General features: G+C 37.6%; 3 protein-coding genes across 3 annotated transcripts; all 3 read right to left on the reverse strand.

Annotated features, from left to right (window-relative positions):
• Positions 1-23: 23 nt before the first annotated feature.
• LOC106157961 (UDP-glucuronosyltransferase 2C1) lies at positions 24-3020 on the reverse strand. Its single transcript, XM_013533776.2, has one exon. It carries the CDS (start codon positions 2390-2392, stop codon positions 794-796), a length of 1599 nt encoding a protein of 532 aa, XP_013389230.2. The 5' UTR covers positions 2393-3020; the 3' UTR covers positions 24-793.
• A 1193-nt stretch (positions 3021-4213) lies between these two features.
• LOC106157944 (UDP-glucuronosyltransferase 2B1) lies at positions 4214-6002 on the reverse strand. The gene has a single exon (XM_013533750.2). It carries the CDS (start codon positions 5913-5915, stop codon positions 4344-4346), a length of 1572 nt encoding a protein of 523 aa, XP_013389204.2. The 5' UTR covers positions 5916-6002; the 3' UTR covers positions 4214-4343.
• A 1819-nt stretch (positions 6003-7821) lies between these two features.
• LOC106157955 (solute carrier family 49 member 4-like) lies at positions 7822-20568 on the reverse strand. The gene is made up of 11 exons (XM_013533762.3): positions 20402-20568; positions 19571-19897; positions 19042-19132; positions 18501-18664; positions 17659-17763; positions 16865-16994; positions 16261-16372; positions 11425-11492; positions 11058-11176; positions 10613-10795; positions 7822-10032 (listed from the first exon to the last, which is right to left on the reverse strand). Exons 2-11 carry the CDS (start codon positions 19890-19892, stop codon positions 9878-9880), a joined length of 1449 nt encoding a protein of 482 aa, XP_013389216.2. The 5' UTR covers positions 19893-19897; positions 20402-20568; the 3' UTR covers positions 7822-9877.
• Positions 20569-20613: the final 45 nt, after the last annotated feature.

A 20613-nucleotide genomic window follows, 5' to 3' on the forward strand; every position in this document is an offset into this window, starting at 1 on the left:
CCAAATTGGAACTATTTGTAAAGATTTTGTTTATTTAATACATTATCACTATCTTTTCTCATCTAAAGGATCAAGTTTCCTCAGAGATGTTATATGTCTACTGCATATGCACCTAAGTCCATACACAGGTACATGACTATAATATTAATACTTTCGGCTATCGTCTAGCAATATTGAAGCGAGCATAGATTCCCTGCAATGAATATATATAATTAATACTAGTTGCTTATTTGACTCAAATATAGTCCACATGCCAAAAAAATAAACCAAATTAATTTATTGGTCAGCCAAATTGGTCAGTCAAAAAATTTTTAAATGCACCTTCTCCAAAATTCTGGAAGTAAATTTGACCTATTTATGGGTCCCTACAGTGCGTACTTTTCCACCAAATGCCGTAGTTATGTATGACGCATCACTGTTTGGCGCACAATAGTATGATTATTCAAAAGTTGGCCAAAAACAACCGAGTCTTATATATGGCACAGAAAAAATATCTGTTCAAATATTTTTCGGGAATTATAAAACGATACACTTTGGTATTTCTACTTATGTGTTTAAAATAGGCTATTGGAAACCGTATGGCGACATTTGGACAAGGAAAGCGGCAATGATTTTAAACATGTCACCTCACTTCAACTGCATATTTACGTTTAAGAAGTAAAAATACATAAAGGGAATTCTAACAGTTATATAACATTCATTTTATATTAATATTCATTTCATAGGCGACAATGTGAAACACTTCAACAAAACATTGCTCTATTCAGTTTTGATGAAAAAAATTGATGTCCAACTATTCGGTTTTGTTTTTTCTTTTTGATAGAGGCCATATTTTCGAGATATATCGGTATATCGCCTTACATGAAAAGTATATCAAAGCAACAACAGTAACAACAGTACTGAAAAGGACGCCAACAACATCGAGTAGCAGATACTGGTACCAACTAAGTCTCTCCATCCCCTGAGAATGAAAATGTAGCGTTCCGTTGTTCCTGATGGCATACTCGACCCAAAACATCAGTGCCTCCTTCCCATCCATCGGCTGATCTCGAACAGTAGCTGCAGCACGCTTAGCGTTCTTAAAATATTTAGGGTTGTTTAAAACATTTAAAACAGTACCAGAAAAGGCAGACTCGGTGAAATTAAAGAAGTCTAGTTCTTCCCCCATACCGAGACGTTCAACTAACTTTCTTGCGTGACCAAATTGATCCACAAAGAGCGGAACAGCAACAACAGGAACCCCGTGATACAGAACCTCGTGCGAGCTGCTTACACCGCAATGAGTAATGAAGAGTCTTGCTTTGGGGTGACCCAAGAGGTCATTTTGTGGTATCCATGGCAACACTTTTGTGTTATGTCCTAGTCCAGAGATGTTAGAGTTAGTGTTTCGCCATATAACCTTTTGGGGAAGTCGCGCAAAAACCCTGGCCACCATTGCTGCTGTTTTCGGCGTAAGTTCAGGTATCAGCGTTCCAAAACTCAAGATGACGAAGCCTGCGTCTCCCGATGATTCCACGAACTGATCAAGTTCTTTAGGCAAGGGTTTTGGAGGGTGGAAAAGAACGCCTGACACAGGTTTTACCCAAGGGAAGACGGGTCGGGGGTAGTCAAAGACGAAATCGGAATTCACAATCAGTAACGACAATCTCGTATACGCACTCTCTATTGATAGTGAAGTGTTAAGATTGTATTTGACCTTCGCCTCGTAGCATGGCGTCATAGTCCATTTTTTCATTAAGTTCATTGCAGTTATGCTGACAGTATTGACTAATCGTTCCCAAAATGTCATTTGTTCTGAGAAAGCCGATAACGCGTTCGGCATGTATGAAGGGTTGTTAGGTGGACTGACGTCCCAGTTGTTGTCAAGTCCAAAATTAGAATACCCAACACTAGGAATGTTTAAATAATCCATTAAAAGTAAGCCCTCGGGGGCTATGATGTCAAGAAACATGAGGTCATATTTTTCTGACCTTAGTTCTCCTAGAAGTGTTTTGTCCCCAAAAAGTGCGTCCATCATCTCTTTGGCGTAGTCTAGCCACTGCGGCACAAAATAAAAGGCATTTGTCCTCACCTTGTGGATAAGCATTTCACCCGACAGGTTGAACGGTGGGATGGTGAGATTAATTTTTTTGACATGGATCTCCTTCGGTACCTTGTCTAAGACAGGACCCACGTTGCCAGCTACCAACATCGTTACGCTGTGATTCCGCGCAAACATCATTTGTCCGATTTTCATCATATTTAGGAGTCGAGAATTGTACACGTGAGCGTAAGGGTAAAGCAGAATTTTAGACCCATTGACATTCTCCAAAAACATGCAAACCGTAGCTATAATCAAAGTTAGTGACGTTTTGGCCATCGCCATTGTTGTGACTGTCTTCTTTTGCAACATCTAGCTACATGTATATGTACGCCCCTGCCAAGATAAACCTACGGTTTATCAGTCACCTATTATATCGGGGTAGATGAGAAACGAGTAAAAATTCGAAGTCCATAATATTCAAACAAATAATTAAATTTCTACAATACCGGTTCCCCTGAAAGACCAGGCCCGCTGATCGCTTGCCTCTTTTTAAATGATCCCCGATGACAATAATCAGCTCTTATTTCTTCAAAAATATCACAGGCACAATCAGGATACGAATGAAATACCACAATCCAAATAGGCTCGTCTCCTTCCTCACCCTTCCCTTGCACCTCGATCTTTTCGCCCGCTTTTATTTGAGGCCATTCAGAATGAGAAGAGCCAAGTGCTAGCTAGGCCACGACCTAAATATGGCGGACCTACGTGAAAGTAAGACCGCTTAATCCTGTAATGGTCTCTCCGACTCTCACACGCCTCCCCACGCGCCATCCCTGCAGGGGAAGAGTAATTAAATCTCGGCTCAATTCAACCGGTCGAGAGACGACGCGTGGGGAGCCGTGTGAGAGGCGGAGAGACCATTACAGGATTAAGCAGTCTTCCTTTTATGTAGGTCCGCCATATTTAGGTCGTGGCCTAGCTAGCACTCGGCTCTTCTTATTCTGAATGGCCTCTTTGCCAGTTTAACCGCTAGCCATTTACACTCTACATGTCTTTGGCTTAACATTTAGACAAGACACAGAGAAACACGATATGCATGAACACCACGTGGGGTTATGAGAGAGGACTTGCGGCAGATCATCGTAGAGTTCGCTCCTGTTTATACCTGTTTAAAAATTGACTAGGGGTGGAGCAGAAGGCACTATACTACTGGAGGACACACTGATAATCTATTATATTAAGCGAGCAATAAGAGTGGGCATAGTGCAACTGTACCCTCTACCAGAGCCACACAGAAAATTGTACGCGGTAATCACTAGATAATTACAGATATTTCTTTGGCTATTCTGTGCACATTTTCGTAATGTTCAGCGATAAATTCGTGGAAAAAAACTTGACCCGGAACTTCTTTTCTTTGTCTAGTTTCATTATTCCTATTGTTTACTTAACCTGTTATTCAGAAGACTCACTAATATCAAGTGAAAGGTACCCCTGTAGATAAAATTAATTTTTCTTACTTTTAGAAAAATTTATAAAATGGAAGTATTTGTTTGATTAAAAAGTGACATGTAATGGCAAATTTGTAAAATTTGCATCATAGCATCTAAAATTTAAGATTGCCTCTCAGGTCTGTTTAAGTGCGCAAGTGAGCCTCCTGAATCTTATAATTAATAGCCAATCCTTGTTTTTACTTCATTTTCTGTCTTCTTTCTTATATTCAGTAAAATATGCAGTTAATTTAATATGTGCAATGTATAAAAGATCATTGAAAGGCTGTGTTTTTCTTTCCTGGGATAAGGGGTTGTCTGGGGGGGGGGGGGGGATTCCCAGGGAGAATTGTCTTGGGGGAGGGAGGGGGTTCCGGGGGGGGGGGGGGGTTCCGGGGGTGGGGTAGAATCGGCTAAATGACGTAGCACAGCGCGTGGATTGCATTATCCTCACTCTTACTCCCATGTATGGCTGTATAGCTGCAGGCGCAATGCATGCTTATTTAAAGAGATGGCTGAGGTTTATTTTAGGCACAGAAAGAAAGCAGCAAAATCCTTTCATATATCCTTTTTTCCGGAAATATGAAACGAAGTCTTTTGGTATTACTGCAAGTTATAATTATTTGAAACTATATGATGGCGTTTGGTCAGATTTCGTTGCAAAATTTGACTTTAAATGCTTCTTCAAAGACTAAAAAGGAAATTCTTACAATTATGAATTGTTATTTACTTAATAGGTACACAAGGACATGGAACAAACGTTAACAAAACATTACACTCATCAGTCTTGAAGGAATAATAATGAAAAAGCAAGGCATTTCTCAACAGATGGCCTATTCGGTTTTGTTTTTTCTTTTTGATGGAAACCATTTTTTCGTGACATGTCGGCATACCAATTTACAAATAAGGTATACCAAAACAACAACAGTAACAACAGTGCTGAAAAGGACGCTAACAACATCGAGCAGCAGATACTGGTACCAACTAAGTCTCTCCATCCCCTGAGAATGAAAATGTAGCGTTCCGTTGTTCCTGATGGCATACTCGACCCAAAACATCAGAGCCTCTTTCCCATCCATCGGCTGATCTCGAACAGTAGCTGCAGCACGCTTAGCGTTCTTAAAATATTTAGGGTTGTTTAAAACATTTAGAACAGTGCCAGAAAAGGCAGACTCGGTGAAATTAAAGAAGTCTAGTTCTTCCCCCATACCGAGACGTTCAACTAACTTTCTTGCGTGACCAAATTGATCTACAAAGAGCGGAACAGCAACAACAGGAACCCCGTGATACAGAACCTCGTGCGAGCTGCTTACACCGCAATGAGTAATGAAGAGTCTGGCTTTGGGGTGACCCAAGAGGTCATTTTGTGGTATCCATGGCAACACCTTTGTGTTATTTCCTAGTCCCGAGATGTTAGAGTTAGTGTTTCGCCATATAACCTTTTGGGGAAGTCGCGCAAAAACCCTGGCCACCATTGCTGCTGTTTCCGCCGTAAGCTCAGGTATCAGCGTTCCAAAACTCAAGATGACGAAGCCTGCGTCTCCCGATGATTCCACGAACTGATCAAGTTCTTTAGGCAAGGGTTTTGGAGGATGGAAAAGAACGCCTGACACGGGTTTTACCCAAGGGAAGACGGGTCGAGGGTAGTCAAAGACGAAATCGATATTTACTATCAGCAGCGACAATCTTGTGAACACACTTTCCAGGGAGAGTGAAGTGTTGAGATTGTATTTTACCTTCGCCTCATCACAAGGCGACTGATATTGTATTTTCATCAAGTTCATTGTAGTTATACTGACAGTATTGATTAATCGTTCCCAAAATGTCATGTATTCTGAGTAAGCCGAAAATGCGTCCGGCATGTAGGAAGGATTAATGGGTGGACTGATGTCCCAGTTATTGTCAAATCCAAAATTAGAATACCCAACACTGGGAATGTTCAAATAATCCATTAGCAGTAAGCCCTCGGGGGCTATGATGTCAAGAAACATGAGGTCATATTTTTCTGACCTTAGTTGTCCCAGTAGTGTTTTGTCTCCAAAAAGTACGTCCATCATCTCTCTGCCGTATTCCAGCCACTGCGGAACAAAATAAAAGGCATTTGTCCTCACCTTGTGGATAAGCATTTCACCCGACAGGTTGAGCGGTGGGATGGTGAGATTTATTTTTTTGACATGGATCTCCTTCGGCACCTTGTCTAAGACAGGTCCCACATTGCCAGCTACCAACATCGTTACGCTGTGATTCCGCGCAGACATCATTTGTCCGATTTTCATCATATTTAAGAGTCGAGAATTGTACACGTGAGCGTAAGGGTAAAGCAGAATTTTAGACCCATTGACATTATCCGAAAACATGCATACCGTAGCTATAATCATAGCTAGGGACGTTTTGGTCATCGCCATTGTTGTAAATACGTCTTCTGCTATCTTGATGGGTGTACGCCTCCTTTGTCACCGACTCAGGCCATTTTTTGATAATCACTTGAATTACGGGCGAATCAGGGCAAAACATACAAAAACATAACGAATGAGTTTCTAAACGACCGAAACCAATGAAATTACCATTTGTTGATGTGATAAAAAAAAAATGGCCGAAAGATAAATCGAACAAAAATGAATCGGATAAATTCATCAATTACACTACATCAAACGAGAGTCTGAAGGCCGCAAATAGCTACAACCATATATATGGAAATAAAGTGGTAGATCAAAAGTTATAGACGTTTGGAAGCTGGTGTGTAAATCAAATAATTAAAAGGCCTAAAGTAGGGGCAGGCGTACTCCTTCATATCAAATCCACCTAATCTTTGCACAACTGTGTAAGTAAACCCAAATGCTACTAAGATAAGGATACGGTTCACCAGTCCCATGGAATACATGAGGTTTGATGGGAGACGGGTAAACATATCAAAGTCCATCATATTCAACCTAGGATCCGAAATCCTAGATTCAAACGAATGAAGCACGGAACATCCTACGACATCGGTTTGCCCAAAAGCCCAGACCCACAGTTCGCTATAATCTCTCTTTATAATAATAGTAATAATAATAATTACAATAAAAACTGATAATAATAAGTATTTATATATTTAGAGTCTAGAATCTATTATTTGATCCCGATGACGAAAAAACAGCCCTCACCCATTTAAAAAATAAACAAGGCAGATTCATGAAAGTTGCAACCCTTTCCGTCTACTACCGTAAAATACGAGGTGGACTGACGACATGTGCATGTCAATTTTAACATTCTGGCAGGACACTGACCAACAAGGCTGGGGAAACGTGCACAGCACGTGGGATTGTGAGAGAGCACTCGCGACAGATAAGATCATACCGTTCACTCCTATCCTTACCTGTGTAATAATTGACTGGGGATGGGACAGAGGGTGCCGTATTACTGGGGGCCACACTAATAAACAGTTTGAGTACAAGTGTCTTCTACCAGGGCCGCAGATATTATTCTGTGGACATTTTTGCTGAGGCACAGTACAGAGAGTAGCCATCTATTTAACCAGAGACATGTCTGTTTATGTCTATTGAAAAGTCAATCTGTGGCTCTGGTAGAGGCTAGCTCTTTATAGATCACAGAGAGAATTTATAGGCCTTTAGCAGCTAGATGACTAGGTGTTGAGCTTGCTCTCCAAGAAAGAAAAGAATTGATGCTACATAGCAAGTTCCCCAGTAAACGGAAGGAGTCAACGTCTGGTCATCTAATCTGCTAAAGCCTCTTTTTTTATCATTACATGTACGTGTATTTATTATTACATTTACATTTATTTATTTCATGTAGTTACAGATATTTACAGAGTCTCTCAGATTATTTTGTGCGCGTGATTTTAAGCGCGAATTTCTTGGAAACAGCTGGCATCTGGCCAGTGCAAACTGGTGGATGAAGGGATTTACACGTAGGAAGGGGCACAGTGTTATAATAGGAGCAATTCTGAGGCGCTTCACCCTGCGTTCATGTACAGGTGTGACAGGAACGGAAGTCCCAGGAAAGGAAGTCCGGACTACCATATGTACAAATTAATGGGAAGCGGACTTCCATTCCTGTTACTCCGGCATAAACCAGTTTGCGGGAAATGCATGTAGTGAGTGTAAAGTAAAGCGAATCGTAAGCTTTGCTCGTTCGTCGTTTTTTTTTAAGGGGGGGGGGGGGCAATTATTATTAAACAACTTTGTTTGGAATGTTATTGCTAGGGCTGCGTTTACACATTAATGTACTGCAATATATTTAATATCTCCAGGCCTAAAGTATCCCTTTTATCATATTAGATGGACATTTAACAGGGCAAAAAGAATGCGACACTTTTGTTCTTGTAGCACAATTTTATTTAATTTTTTGAACATTTCACTCCACCAAATAAACTCTTTACTGCACATGCCCCAGATCCATAAATAAAAATTTGGAAATACGTACATCACACTGTATGCCATGAGAAGTGCAAATTCTTCACGTAATACCTGGAAGACTTGTATGATTTCCATATTGTTTCACTTATGTCGAGTCAGCTATAAAACAAAGGGATGTGATTTTTTTCTACAGAAGGGCACCCTATTCTCTACCAGGGCCACGAATGGATTTTAACTAGATTCTCACTGGTCTCTCTGGTTTTCTGGACACTGCTGATTTTTGCACATAATTGACGTCATCACTCAGGTCTCTGGTAGGGAGAAGTGCCAACCAATAAATTATGATCTGTTAAACATGGCACACTTCAAGAGCTTCTTTTGTACACAGTGTTGATTAGAATATGCTAAAAGGATTAAAACCGATTTTAACACAGTTAAATAACCAGATTCAAGCATAAGAATGACCACATCAGGGAACAAGCTTTTTTTTAAAGTTTCTGTCAGAGTAAAACAATGAATGCATACAAAATTAACAATGAATCACGTCAGATTGTTTTAACACAAATAAAGCTAAAATGGATCTAGCTTCACTTACAGTCCGTGGCATTTTTACAGCATCACCTTCATTTGATCTATATCTCTGTCTGAGCACACAAAAATGCTCAAAAACAGCACCTTCACAATTACACATAGCAGTGATCCACGATTATTATTATTATTATTATATACTTTTTAAAGACATCTGATGAGATATTGGATTTCTTAGCCTGGCTACTGAAACACAACCTTCCATGTTACACTGCTGAAAGTTAAGCACGGGACACATGAAAGTTCATGAAAATGGAATTTCAAAGAAATATGATCTTTAAATATTAGTTCATTGACTATCACTTTCATTGTAACTTTTATTTTGGAGAGTGAAACCATAAGTAAAAGTAACAGTTCTGTTAAAACAACAGTTAAGGCAAAATTTATTGGCACCTACTCCTATATTTCAGTTTCTATCATGTCACTTTTCTTCTGGGAATATTTTGCTGGATTTATAAAACCTTTAAGTCTTTAAAAATAAAATTGGCTACCAGGTATTAGATCATAAAATATTGAGAGAGTGGATTTCAAAATGGTTATTATAATAACCTTACGTATGTTACCTTAAAGTTATGGTAAAAATATTGACTTAGACTATTAGCATGACCGAGTATTCCAATAATGGTGTATGTAAATGCATACAAAATAAGGCTCTATTCCCATAGATTTTAGATCGAGCTATCCCGCGGGGAGTCTCACTAGATTACTTTCAGATAATCCGACTTAAATGTCTGTCCCGCCTACTACAAGCTGTAAGGGGTAATTAACTTTCGTGTCCGCCCGGCTGACAGCTATTTAGCGTGAAACCCCAGGGAGTTAGGTCGATCTAAAGTAGGTCGATCTAACCTATGGAAATGGGGTGTAAGTCACCACAACATATCTATATTAATTACAGAATTTTCCTGCTATACTTTGTTTCTTGGGTTCTATAGAAACCGACCTGCAGTCTTTCGTTACACATTTGACCAAGCATCTCAGTAGGGAGGTAGAAAAAGTTGTTGAATTTTCTTTGTGCTCTAAGAAACTTATTAATTTTGTTTAATAAGACCATTTTAGCACATGATATTATGAAACATAATCAGCTTCTACAATGGTTATACAAGAACTGATAATGCAGCTACAAATTATCACTTGCTCCAAGTTGGCAAAACAGTCTCACCTTTTTACCACATAACATAGGAAGCACCTGCACTGCTTGACCATTAACAAAGAATCCTACAGTACCACCTGGCATTAACGGAAAGCTTTTTAATAAGCTTTCATAATTCATAATTTTTTGCATTAGGATTTTACAAATAACCTAGCTGTACTAGTACAATGCATGCAGTAAATCTGTTGGTACACCAAAACACTGCCTTTTGGCTGCACAGCATTACATGTACCTGCACAATTCCTTATAAATTACTGAGCAAACGGCATCAGTCCTATGTAATGACTGGGACTGAGACTTTCTGGATGTCTGTGTCCGTGTCCTCGCTGTCGTCAAGGGTCAGTCTTGTGTACTTCTCCTTGAACAGCAACAGTAAAGGAATGGGCAAGATAATAGCGGCAAGGAAGGCCCAGTTCATCCAAAACTGACCTGGAATTCAATCGTCAAATACCTTTAAAATGCACTCATATTTCTTTCAAATTGTTTAGTCTGATAATGTATCATTAATCCTCCCCCCCCCTCTCCAAAAATCAGCCTTTTTTCATTTGTGAATGTGTTTACGCTGACAGAAGTCAAATCTGGAATTTTCTAGTTTTCTTTCCTCCCCCCCCCCCTCCAAAAATCAGCCTTTTTTCGTTTGTGAATGTGTTTACGCTGATAGAAGTCAAATATGGAATTTTCTAGTTTTCTTAAACTTATCTAATTTCATCCATTTTTTGAATGGGACTAAAGACCATCATCATCAATATCGATGAATGACTTCTTCTGCCAAAAAAAGTAAATTTCAATATTGGAATCAAAAATTAAACCATCCCAGCACATATCACTACTAACCTACGTTTTTCTGGATACACACCAAGGCTATCATATTGAAGATATTTCTTTTTAATAAAACAAGTCTGTGTACTATATGTATATATCAGTGCTCATTACTTCTTAAAAGCATCACTGCCCATTTGCTTCAAGATATTTCTTTTTATTTTTTTATATCTATTAAATAGTTGTTTACTCAAATTAGGTATCATGGTCACTATCAGGAAGGGGATGCCACATATATTGAGCAACCAGCTGATGAACCCGCCCGTGATCCCCTCAGCTATTGGATAGGTGGTCTCACATGCCAGCTCATAGAACAATGGCACACTGGCACTCACAAAGGTTCCCCCTACTATACAGGATAGGTATAGGCTCACTGAAATAAACAGAGTTCACGATTCAATAGGGTGACTCTTTGCTGAATTAAATAAAACCGTTTAATATCATACAAGTACCGGTACTAATGCGCACACATCCATTTTAGATTACCAGTAGAGTTTCAATAAGTTTCAATTGATTGGAATGAGGGCCACAAGAGAGCTGTGCAGTTCACATATTTTTGTTTTTGCATTTATATGAGTACAGTTAAAAAATGAAAACATTAACAGCACCCTGTCCCTCATGCTGCAATTTCTTACCAGAGGAGAAAGGGATAAAACCATCACAGAGAATACAGAACCAGGTAATAAACCCGACACCCAGGGTGAACAGCACCAGCAACATGAGGCGGAGGTGACCCGAGAACACATCAGCGAACCTTTTAAAAGGAAAAAAAAAAAAAACATACTAACCAATCACTACAGTGCTACAATTGGTATTTTATGTAGTGTGTTCTTAACTTTTTAAAAACTTTTCTGAAAAAAAAAGTCTACCTAAACTGCAGTGACATAAACTATCTACAACAGCATTTTTTCTGGTGAACAAAAATTAAGCAGTCTTTCCACCATAGTTGCAAATTAATGACAACTCCACTGCTACTTACCAGAAATGTAACATTTTACTTACACTGCTAAGAAGAATCCAAACACAGCACCTCCTATGACAGCATAGCAAGCCAGGCTCCCTGCCTCTGTCTGGAGTGGAGAAGATCAAGTAATTATTATTAAAAGCATATCAACTGTTCATTTTGACCAAAAAATGATTTTCCCTGGGGTATATGACAATTTTACCATGCTTACCAATTTCTACATTCAAAATTAGTCCCTGGCTTTTTCTAAAAAGTTCTTTTTTTTTTGTAATAATCTCTTCGGAAATTATTACGGAGCATAGCCATCTTTGGAGGATGGTAAAACAGACTATATATTATCTGTACGAGTTGTTTACAATTTTATTATAATGTAAAATATATATCTCATACAAAGAGTTGTTATCCCTTTAAGTTACTAATGAAAGTTTCCTTAAAAAAAGTAAAAGATGCATTTGAATTCAATTTTTTGCTGCAAAACCGGACCATGTGCCACCTTATAGTTTCACATAATAGAACTCCGATAAAAACAAAAGGACATTGTTTCATATTTTCTGAAAAATGGCATTGAAATAGTCTTTTTTTCTGTCATTTTTCTGTGCTACTAATAACCCTCAGTTTTTTTTTTATTTTTTGTAAACTCATTTAAATAAGTATGCAACTGTGCACACAGCAACATCTATGCATTGGTGAGATGATTATGCTATGCAAGTGTAGTACTACCCCATTTAGTGACCACAGTTAAAATCTGTTACTTGCTCTCCTACTCAATATTTCGTAAAAATTTGACCACAATTGTTGGAAAATTGTTATTTTGTAAGCATACTGAACTAGAGGATCAAAGACTTAAGAGGCATTAACGCCCCTTGGCACTGTACCACCAGCTGTAGTACGTGCTAGTAACACCCCATTTCCATAGATTAGATCGACCTACTTTAGATCGACCTAACTCCCTGGGGGTTCACGCTAAATAGCTGTCAGCCGGGCGGACACGAAAGTTAATTACCCCCTTACAGCTTGTAGTAGGCGGGACGGACATTTAAGTCGGATTATCTGAAAGTAATCTAGTGAGACTCCCCGCGGGGATAGATCGATCTAAAGTCTATGGGAATAGAGCCTTAGTTGAAAGGACGGTATAGATGGTTTTGTGTTAGATGTGGGGAAGTAGAGTTTTGTTAAATATGTAGTTGCAATGTGTTCGGGAAGAGAAGGGAAAAGGGTAAATTTATGAGTATTTCACACTTTATCTTCACCATTGAACATTCTGAGGTTGTGCTTTTTACTATAGTGCAACTCTTAAACTGTACTGAAAAAAAAAATTGACAACACCACCAGTATTGCACTTGAAATGCTCTACCAAACTCAACAAACGAAATTTCTAGCCTTTACGGTTACAGAATCAGAGGGTGTTCTCCAATGAAAATATACCAATTGACCCCAAACACACAAAGATGAAAGGAGACCCCATGTATGACTCCTCCCCATACTACCAAAGTTTAGGTCCATGTACTTTCTTAAAAATGGCATAAACAAACATCTTTTCACAGAAAATTACAATTTCTTTTTTTTTTTTTTTTTTTTTGCAGAATTTTGGTAAAAAATCAATCTACGCAGTTGGCACTAATAACATATAAATTCAAACCAAATATTAACAGCTTTATATTCAAGCTTTTCTGCCATTATGGTGTTAATGACCAAGGCATCTTCAAGGAAATAAATGGCTAGCACCTTGAGTGATTGGATAGTTATTTGAAGTGAACTACCTTGTGACCCACGTCGAGTAGTACTGCAGACGTATGCCAAGTAAGAGCTCCTTGAAAACGAATGTGGAACACAGGTCTTTTCAGGTGTGTATGGGTATTAGTTATCAAGTTTTGTCCTAGAATACAGATTTGCCTTATACTGTACATTATAAGAAGACTGACAATATTATATGTATTTTCTAGGTTTTTTTTCCCCCCCCGAGTTCATGTTTGGGTTTTGTCAGTCCTGGAATAAGATCACAGAGCTCAAGCAGTGTTGATCAATGACATTTGCCTTGGAACACTGTGCGAGTTTAAATTTTGACTTGACACCAAAGATGATATATATCATATACACAGAGACATTAAACAAAGGAATTTAAAGGAACAGACTATAGGTACAGTGTCCATATATATATATATATAAGCTTCTTAGTTTAGCATCACCAATTTCCTTTCATATGGAAAAAATGAAGTAAAAAAAAAAAAGGCTGTTTCCAGTGAAAGGATCTTAGAAAGAGCAGACAAAAAGTCAACTTCTGGTATGAGTTCATGAAATATCTCATCCTGTAAAAAGTTGAATATACCTCTAGTGAAGTGATTAGAAGAGGCTAATGATAATGATAAAAACTTGAGACTGAACAAATGGCAGAACTTAATGCAACTTTGGCAAATGGCACCGAACTGCTAGATATTTCCCCAGAGTACAATTATTATTTATGGACAGCAAATGCCATAATTTTTCTGACTGCAGTTGTAGGAATTACTCTGAATTCTCTTGTGCTTGCTGTTTTTTACAAAAGCATCGAGTACAACAGGACTTCGTACCTACTTTTTATCTTAGCAATCAATGACAATATATTTCTGGTTCTCCGTGCCTTACAATCTATCATTCTGACAACCTACCTTTATTATAAAGAAGCAAGAACTACCGGATTAGAGAAAAGTATTGTTGGAATACAGGTTGCAACCTATTTTTCCATGACACTACAGATGTACATAGCTGCACTAGTCTCCAAAGAGCGTTTCTGCTCTGTCAAAAAACTGAACAGTATAAAAAACAAAATACCACTGACCAGGAGAGAAAAGCTGTTTCCATTATCTGTGGTGATCACTGGACTCTTAATATTCAATGCTCTTAAATTGTTTGATGTAGATCATTTGAAACTTGACCAGTGCAAAGATGCAGATCACTGTCCAATGCTGCTTCTAAAACAGGAACCATTCTGGAAGACATACTCAGTTTTAATCCGAATTGCTTTAGAAATCCCAATTTCTGGTTTGCTGCCAGTGGGAATGTTTATATATTACACTATCAAGGCATTCAAGAAACTGTTTGAATATTCCAAAGTACATATTCATATCTTCAATGCAGCTCAAGTAGCAGAACGCAAGAAACTTAATAGGGAAATGCTGACTATTGTAACAGTTATTGCAGTATTCATGATGATAAACACATCACTGAATTTGGCAATACAGGTCAAATCTGTTTTTCCACAGACAGGTCCAAGTGTGTCTCCTGTTGCCATATTCTTGGTTGGAGTGTTCAATGCAGTAAGCTCCTCACTGAACTTCATTGTCTATGGCATATTTGGATCACTTTTTAGAACAGAATTAAAGAGCATCTGCTGTTGTGCTAGTAATGCATAGAACAAAACTTAATATCCTTCAGTTATAGAAAAAAATGACAAAACATGGCATAAGACTAGGATACCCCAGCCCTTTCATATTTGAAAAAAAAAAAAGGGGGTCAAAAGGCTGCAATGATATCACATGACAACATGACTGAATAGGTACCTCAGTGGTAAATTATTTCAAGGGCAAAGGAGAGCCAAAGACCATGTTTACGTTTTCACCAATGTATATGAAGAAGGAAATGAGAAAACACTAAAAAAGGGCCTGGTTGGCATTAAAGTTTCTTTATAAATTTAACATTTAGTTCATAGATGAGCTCCCTCCAGGTTTAATTAAGACCTGACATGAGACTACATGATGTCACTAGACAAAGAAACAAGATGGCCATCAGCCAATTCAGGATGTCATTTTGGGCATATGATAAAAACTTGAAAATTTCGTACATGTATTATTGATATTATCCATGTATCAACATGGCCTTTCTCTGGCAAAATAAGTATTAAATGTTAATTAGAAAAAATCTCTTTCTGAATATGTAAAAGTCAATAATGAGAATTTATTTGTGTAAATTCTTATTTATTATGAACTTTGTCAGACAAATCAGTGAGTCTTTAATGAGAATATCTTTGTTAAAATTCTTACATAAATATGACATTTGCCACACAAAATCAGAAAGTCTCCACTGAGACATATAGCTGTTTATTTGTTTATCTATAAATGATTATGATTAACTGTACATCACAAGCTTCAAACTCCAGTGCACGGGTAGAAGCAATAATATTATTTCTGTACATCATATTTACATCTTCATAATATATTAATTGTATTTATGCCTATTTCCTATTTATATGTATTTGTGATTTCAGAAGGAAAGGTTAGAATTGGCATCGAGATCATTTGATCTGCTGAAATATGATATAAGAATGATAATAAGAAAATGTTAGAAGTTTTATGTATTTACATATGTACATAACACCTGCAGCTGGTGATTGCTGTAAAGCAGCATGAAAATATTGAACAAATGTGAAAATTACTTATATCTCTGTTGATAAGTTCTGAATATCGTTTGGAGTACTCTGTGTTGTTGTGTACAACATAAATAATAGCACACATGCACGCATGAAACATGATTAGGAAGTTTAATAGTGATAGTGTTATTATTCACATCTTGTTACCATGCTACAGTATTTATAAATTCCCATTTAGTTAGTCAAATTGTGTAATGCTATTGTCAAGTTTTACAATGGGATGTTTCAGTTAATTAAGGCAAGCAATATAGGCAAGCAAGTAAATTGTGACATTTACTGAAAAAGGATGTAAGGAATACAGTAAGTGCTAACAGAAAGTCAGTATTAACAGAAAGGAAAGCAGATGCAGTACTGGAAAAATTTTAGAACTTAATTCATAGGTTAACTACCTGAAGGGAGATTCACCAGTACTTCGCTTCCTCTGATGCAGAATTAGTATGACCACTGTATTATCAAATTGAATGCATTTTACCTGTGAAATTCCAAGCAAACCATTGAGGTTGACATCTAGCATTGTGTTCCATGCATTAAATACTCCTAGAGCAATGGAAAAGGACAGACCAACAAGCCACAGCCTACGGTGTCTGAAAACAGAGCAAAAAATCACTTAAATCATTACTGTAACACAACTTTAAAATTTAGGCATAAAAGTTGAAGGGCTACAAGTTCTATTAACTTTTCCTATGATCTAGATGAACCACTGTTCTTTATTTATTTACATGTACTTATCTATTAAGTTTTGGTACAAGTACATTACTTATTACTATGATGATGTATACTTGTACATAGATAAGGATTAATTTACGATGATGATACTCAAGTACACTAAGGTTGCTTAGCCTAACACCCAGGACTTGGGGTTGTTTATAATAGAAAAATGGTGGCTAGATCACAGCAGCCCTCTCAGTTTCTGTAACTGGTATCAAATATTAATGCTTCTAACTTCAAGAACATGTTTTTTTTAAAAAAGAACCTACTGCAGATGTGGCACTGGTTTATAAGAAGTCAATAGATTATATTAAGAAGACCAATTCTACGACTAACAGACCTATTTTACCTGCGCCGCATTGACCCACCTGACCAGCTGCTGCAGTCCATCTTTGAAATCCAGTCTCTCCACCGCAGCCGACTTGCTGGGTGGCTTGGGAGGGGAGTTAGGGAAATAGACCAGTACAGCCAGAAACAGCAGAGCAGTCCAGCCACCTTCTGGAAGTAGGTGTGGATCAAGAGACTTAACAACATGCTACTTTTGTAAGTAAATTAATAGAACTGAAAACATAACTATCTCAATTAGATGTTCTTTATACTTTAACTTGATAACAACAGTATTCAAACTGCAGTTCCAGTCATTATGGTTGATTTTTGCTATTTTGTTTCTTATGGAAGTTTAAATATACATTAACTTTCACAGACTTACTGCATAAAAAAGAGGAATTTTACATATAATTTTTATTGGGAACTCATTAAGTAATCAGCAGGATGACATGAACACATCCATAACACTTAAATCATACTTTTCTTTTATTTTTGAATAGGGCTCTGACCTTGTGACATTCAATGACAATTTTCAATACCACTTATTCTGTACATTTCTACAACTCAATATTTTTTCAATGAGAGTTGTCATAAAACACACAGTTTCTTACTTGGTCCATAGTCTCTTTATTTAATATCACATTATTTTTAAAATTTTATATTATTTCTATACACACATGTTAATTTTTCCTTTTATTCACTTACTTTATTGTTTCAAAAGGGATACTTAATCAATTTTCACTCAAATTTTTTGAGTAGTTTCTCTGAACAAGTTTGCCCAGCTTTGCTTGCAATGCAAAAAATTGACTTAGTCATGCAGGACATAATAGCTTACCCAAATACATGAAAAACCTGATATCATTCCTCTCCTGTGCTGCATATAATCTCTGCACTGAGATATTCAGTCCTGTCATGTTGTGCTCACTGACCAGCCGAGGACCTAGAAAAAGTGCATTTTTACCAGAACATGATGATTAGAAAATGTGACACTTGTGCTAGTAAACTATGTTGTGCCAAAATTATGCTAGAGGAATTATGCTAAAGGACCTACAGAAACCGCAAGTCCAGAGATTTTGTGACCGAGGTGTATCCAACACACCTGTCTCTTTGTTTAAAACAGAAAATTTTTAAAACTGAAAACTGTTTAATATACTAATTTCACCCCTAAACTACATGTATGTCTCAGGGGCGGATCCAGAGATATTTCTGACAGTCTTCCACATTATCTTTGTTGATCCATCCTCCATTTTTTGACTGTCTTCCGACAGAAAAAAATAGGTACTCATCAATGTAAACTTAGAAATTTGTCCGTTTTCCGGAAGACCCAGAGGACCGCCTCAATCCGCCCCTGTGTATTGCTATGTTGAAAATGTCTATTATCATCTAAATGTGGAACTGGAAATCAGCCATTTTGTATTCACTTATTATGATCTTATTTTCTAAAATGTTTTCTATCACTCTAAGAATCATACTTGAAATCAATTAATTAAATGCACATCTTTGAGTTTCAGCCATTACTGGAAACTTACTTGCCTTCACTACCAGAATGCCTCCAATGGGGAACATTGAAATTATTTGTTAGATGTAACCATATGTGAGCACTACACACTGAAAGGTTTACATTTATTAAATATCTAAAAGCGATGCCTTGGGCACATGCCTTTGTACATCACTCACCTAAGAGAAAGGACACTGCCAGTCCCATCCAGCCCGAGTTGGCCATGATAGCAGTAGCTGTCGCCCTCTGGTGGGGAGGAAACCAGTGACTGGACAACAAGGGAGGAGCAGACATACACACAGGACCTCCAAGACCAGCAAAGATCTGACCTAGATTGGCCAACCTGGGTAGTGAAGAAAAATACTGTGTAGGTAGTATTTTCATTAATTATATAATAATTCAACTTATAAATAATGGTTTAACTTGATCAATGTCATAAGTGTTGCCACTCTTAAAGTATGTGTTTTGGTCCATAATAACATTTTTTTGTGAAAAACACACTTTTTTCAAAATAGATTACTCATTTTCTAAACAAAATTACAAATTTACTGTACATTTATCTGCAAGTCTGGAAATCACTTCCAATTTTGTATTGAATTTTATCAGTAACGTGTATAAAAAGTCCAGAGTAAGAACTGTGACAGAAAATGTTATCGAACAAAATTGACATGAGAAATGTCAGGGAGAGAGAGAGAGAGAGAGAGAGGAGTAAAGTCTTACCAGGTGAGCAAGGGAGGCATGACAGGAATACACTTCAGTATTGCACTTATCAACATTAAGCTAATTGTCAACAGTGTTGCCACACGGAGTCCTGAAAAATGCACATATATCTGTGAATGTTACAAGTATATGTGTTAGTAATATTTGTGTTACTGTGAGCATTTAAGTCCCCACCCCTTTGTCCTGAGTATTTACATTTATTCTTAATCTAAAAAATAGAACTGGAATTTCAACAAAATGACGTAATTTAAATCAACATCCCAAGTGTATATGGTGCCCTCTTCACAATGGTGACCTTCACTATTTCCCTTTCACATCTGGTGACCTTCACACTTAAAGCTTTAAATCCAGTGACCATAACACCTTACATTTCACATCTAGTGACTTTTGATCGGCCCTTTTCTTTTCACATCTGGTAACCTTAACCCCTAACCTCTCACATCTGGTGACCTTCACCCCTAACCTTTCATATCTGGTGACCTTCACCCCTTACTAGTACCTTTTACATCTAATGACCTTTACCCCTTACCTTTCACATCTAGTATCCAGGCAAAGGGCAGCATGCTGACAGCAAAGGTGACCAGCCCCCAGGTGGTAAGCAGGGCCACCTCCCCATCACTCCAGTTAAATGCATGCTTACAGCTATCTGCTATAGGGCCATAGGTATTGTACTGGGCTGCCTGGGTCATAGCCACCAGTGAGAAGACCAGTACTATCCACCATCTCCTCTTATACACATGAACTTCTGCATGGACCTCATGGGTCTCGTTTATAGTGACAGGACCCGAGGAGTTGATGGCAGAGAATTCTGGAGATTTTGTACTGAGGAGAGGTGAACGTTCATCTGCCATTGTTCCTGTAAACAACAACATACCTACTGAGGAATATTCAAACATTTGTTCAGCAGACTCAGTGGTAGATATAACTGCAAAATATTTGTTTATAAAATGGATTGAAATATTTATAATAAGAATTAAATCAATATTCTTTGCAGGGTGCTCTCTTTAATTCAGTCTACAAAAAAAAAAAAAAAAAAAAATCTTTATAAATATGTTGCTTATCATAAATGCTCACAGTACTGTGTACCATCATAAGATTGTTGATGTGTTTGAATAACAAAATTTATTCAAGTTAAATATTAAAGGTTTATGTGCTAGAGATGCACTAAAATTTGAATAACTTTCTAAATGAGATAACTCAAAAATTCAGATGGTTTATTCATATATGAAACTGTCTGTGCTTTAAATTTCAAGTCTTTGAGGCTCTGTGTGCACCCTAAATGTAAGACAACACAAAGTCAAAGATAAATCATTGTCAAACAATTTTAGATGTCAGTGGCTAGTGGTTTTTAAAATTTTACCTGTGAAAGACCTGCCCCAGTCTTTAAGATTTCACCAGTGCCTGGCTAACAAAAGGAAATAATTGAGCGCCGCATGACTATATTTATTGAGTCACGGCTTGGAAATGTATAGCAAATGTCCCGTGACATAGCCACCATATCATTAACTCCCATATCGTGCCACAAGAGGGCAGCGTTTGCAGTAACCACATTCCTTCCTCTTTTGTAGAAGA

Source organism: Lingula anatina, chromosome 7 (assembly GCF_051362555.1).
Source record: "Lingula anatina isolate TDL-2025a chromosome 7, LinAna3.0, whole genome shotgun sequence".
Classification (NCBI taxonomy): Eukaryota; Metazoa; Brachiopoda; class Lingulata; order Lingulida; family Lingulidae; genus Lingula; species Lingula anatina.

Coding starts and splice junctions, on each gene's coding strand:
- LOC106157961 (XM_013533776.2), bottom strand. CDS start 2,392: ATGTTGCAAAAGAAGACAGTCACAACAATGGCGATGGCCAAAACGTCA.
- LOC106157944 (XM_013533750.2), bottom strand. CDS start 5,915: ATGGCGATGACCAAAACGTCCCTAGCTATGATTATAGCTACGGTATGC.
- LOC106157955 (XM_013533762.3), bottom strand. CDS start 19,892: ATGGCAGATGAACGTTCACCTCTCCTCAGTACAAAATCTCCAGAATTC. Junction 17,764..18,500: donor GGCAGTGTCCTTTCTCTTAG/GTGAGTGATGTA, acceptor CACTTTTTCTAG/GTCCTCGGCTGGTCAGTGAG. Junction 16,995..17,658: donor CAGGTTTTTCATGTATTTGG/GTAAGCTATTAT, acceptor ACCTACTTCCAG/AAGGTGGCTGGACTGCTCTG.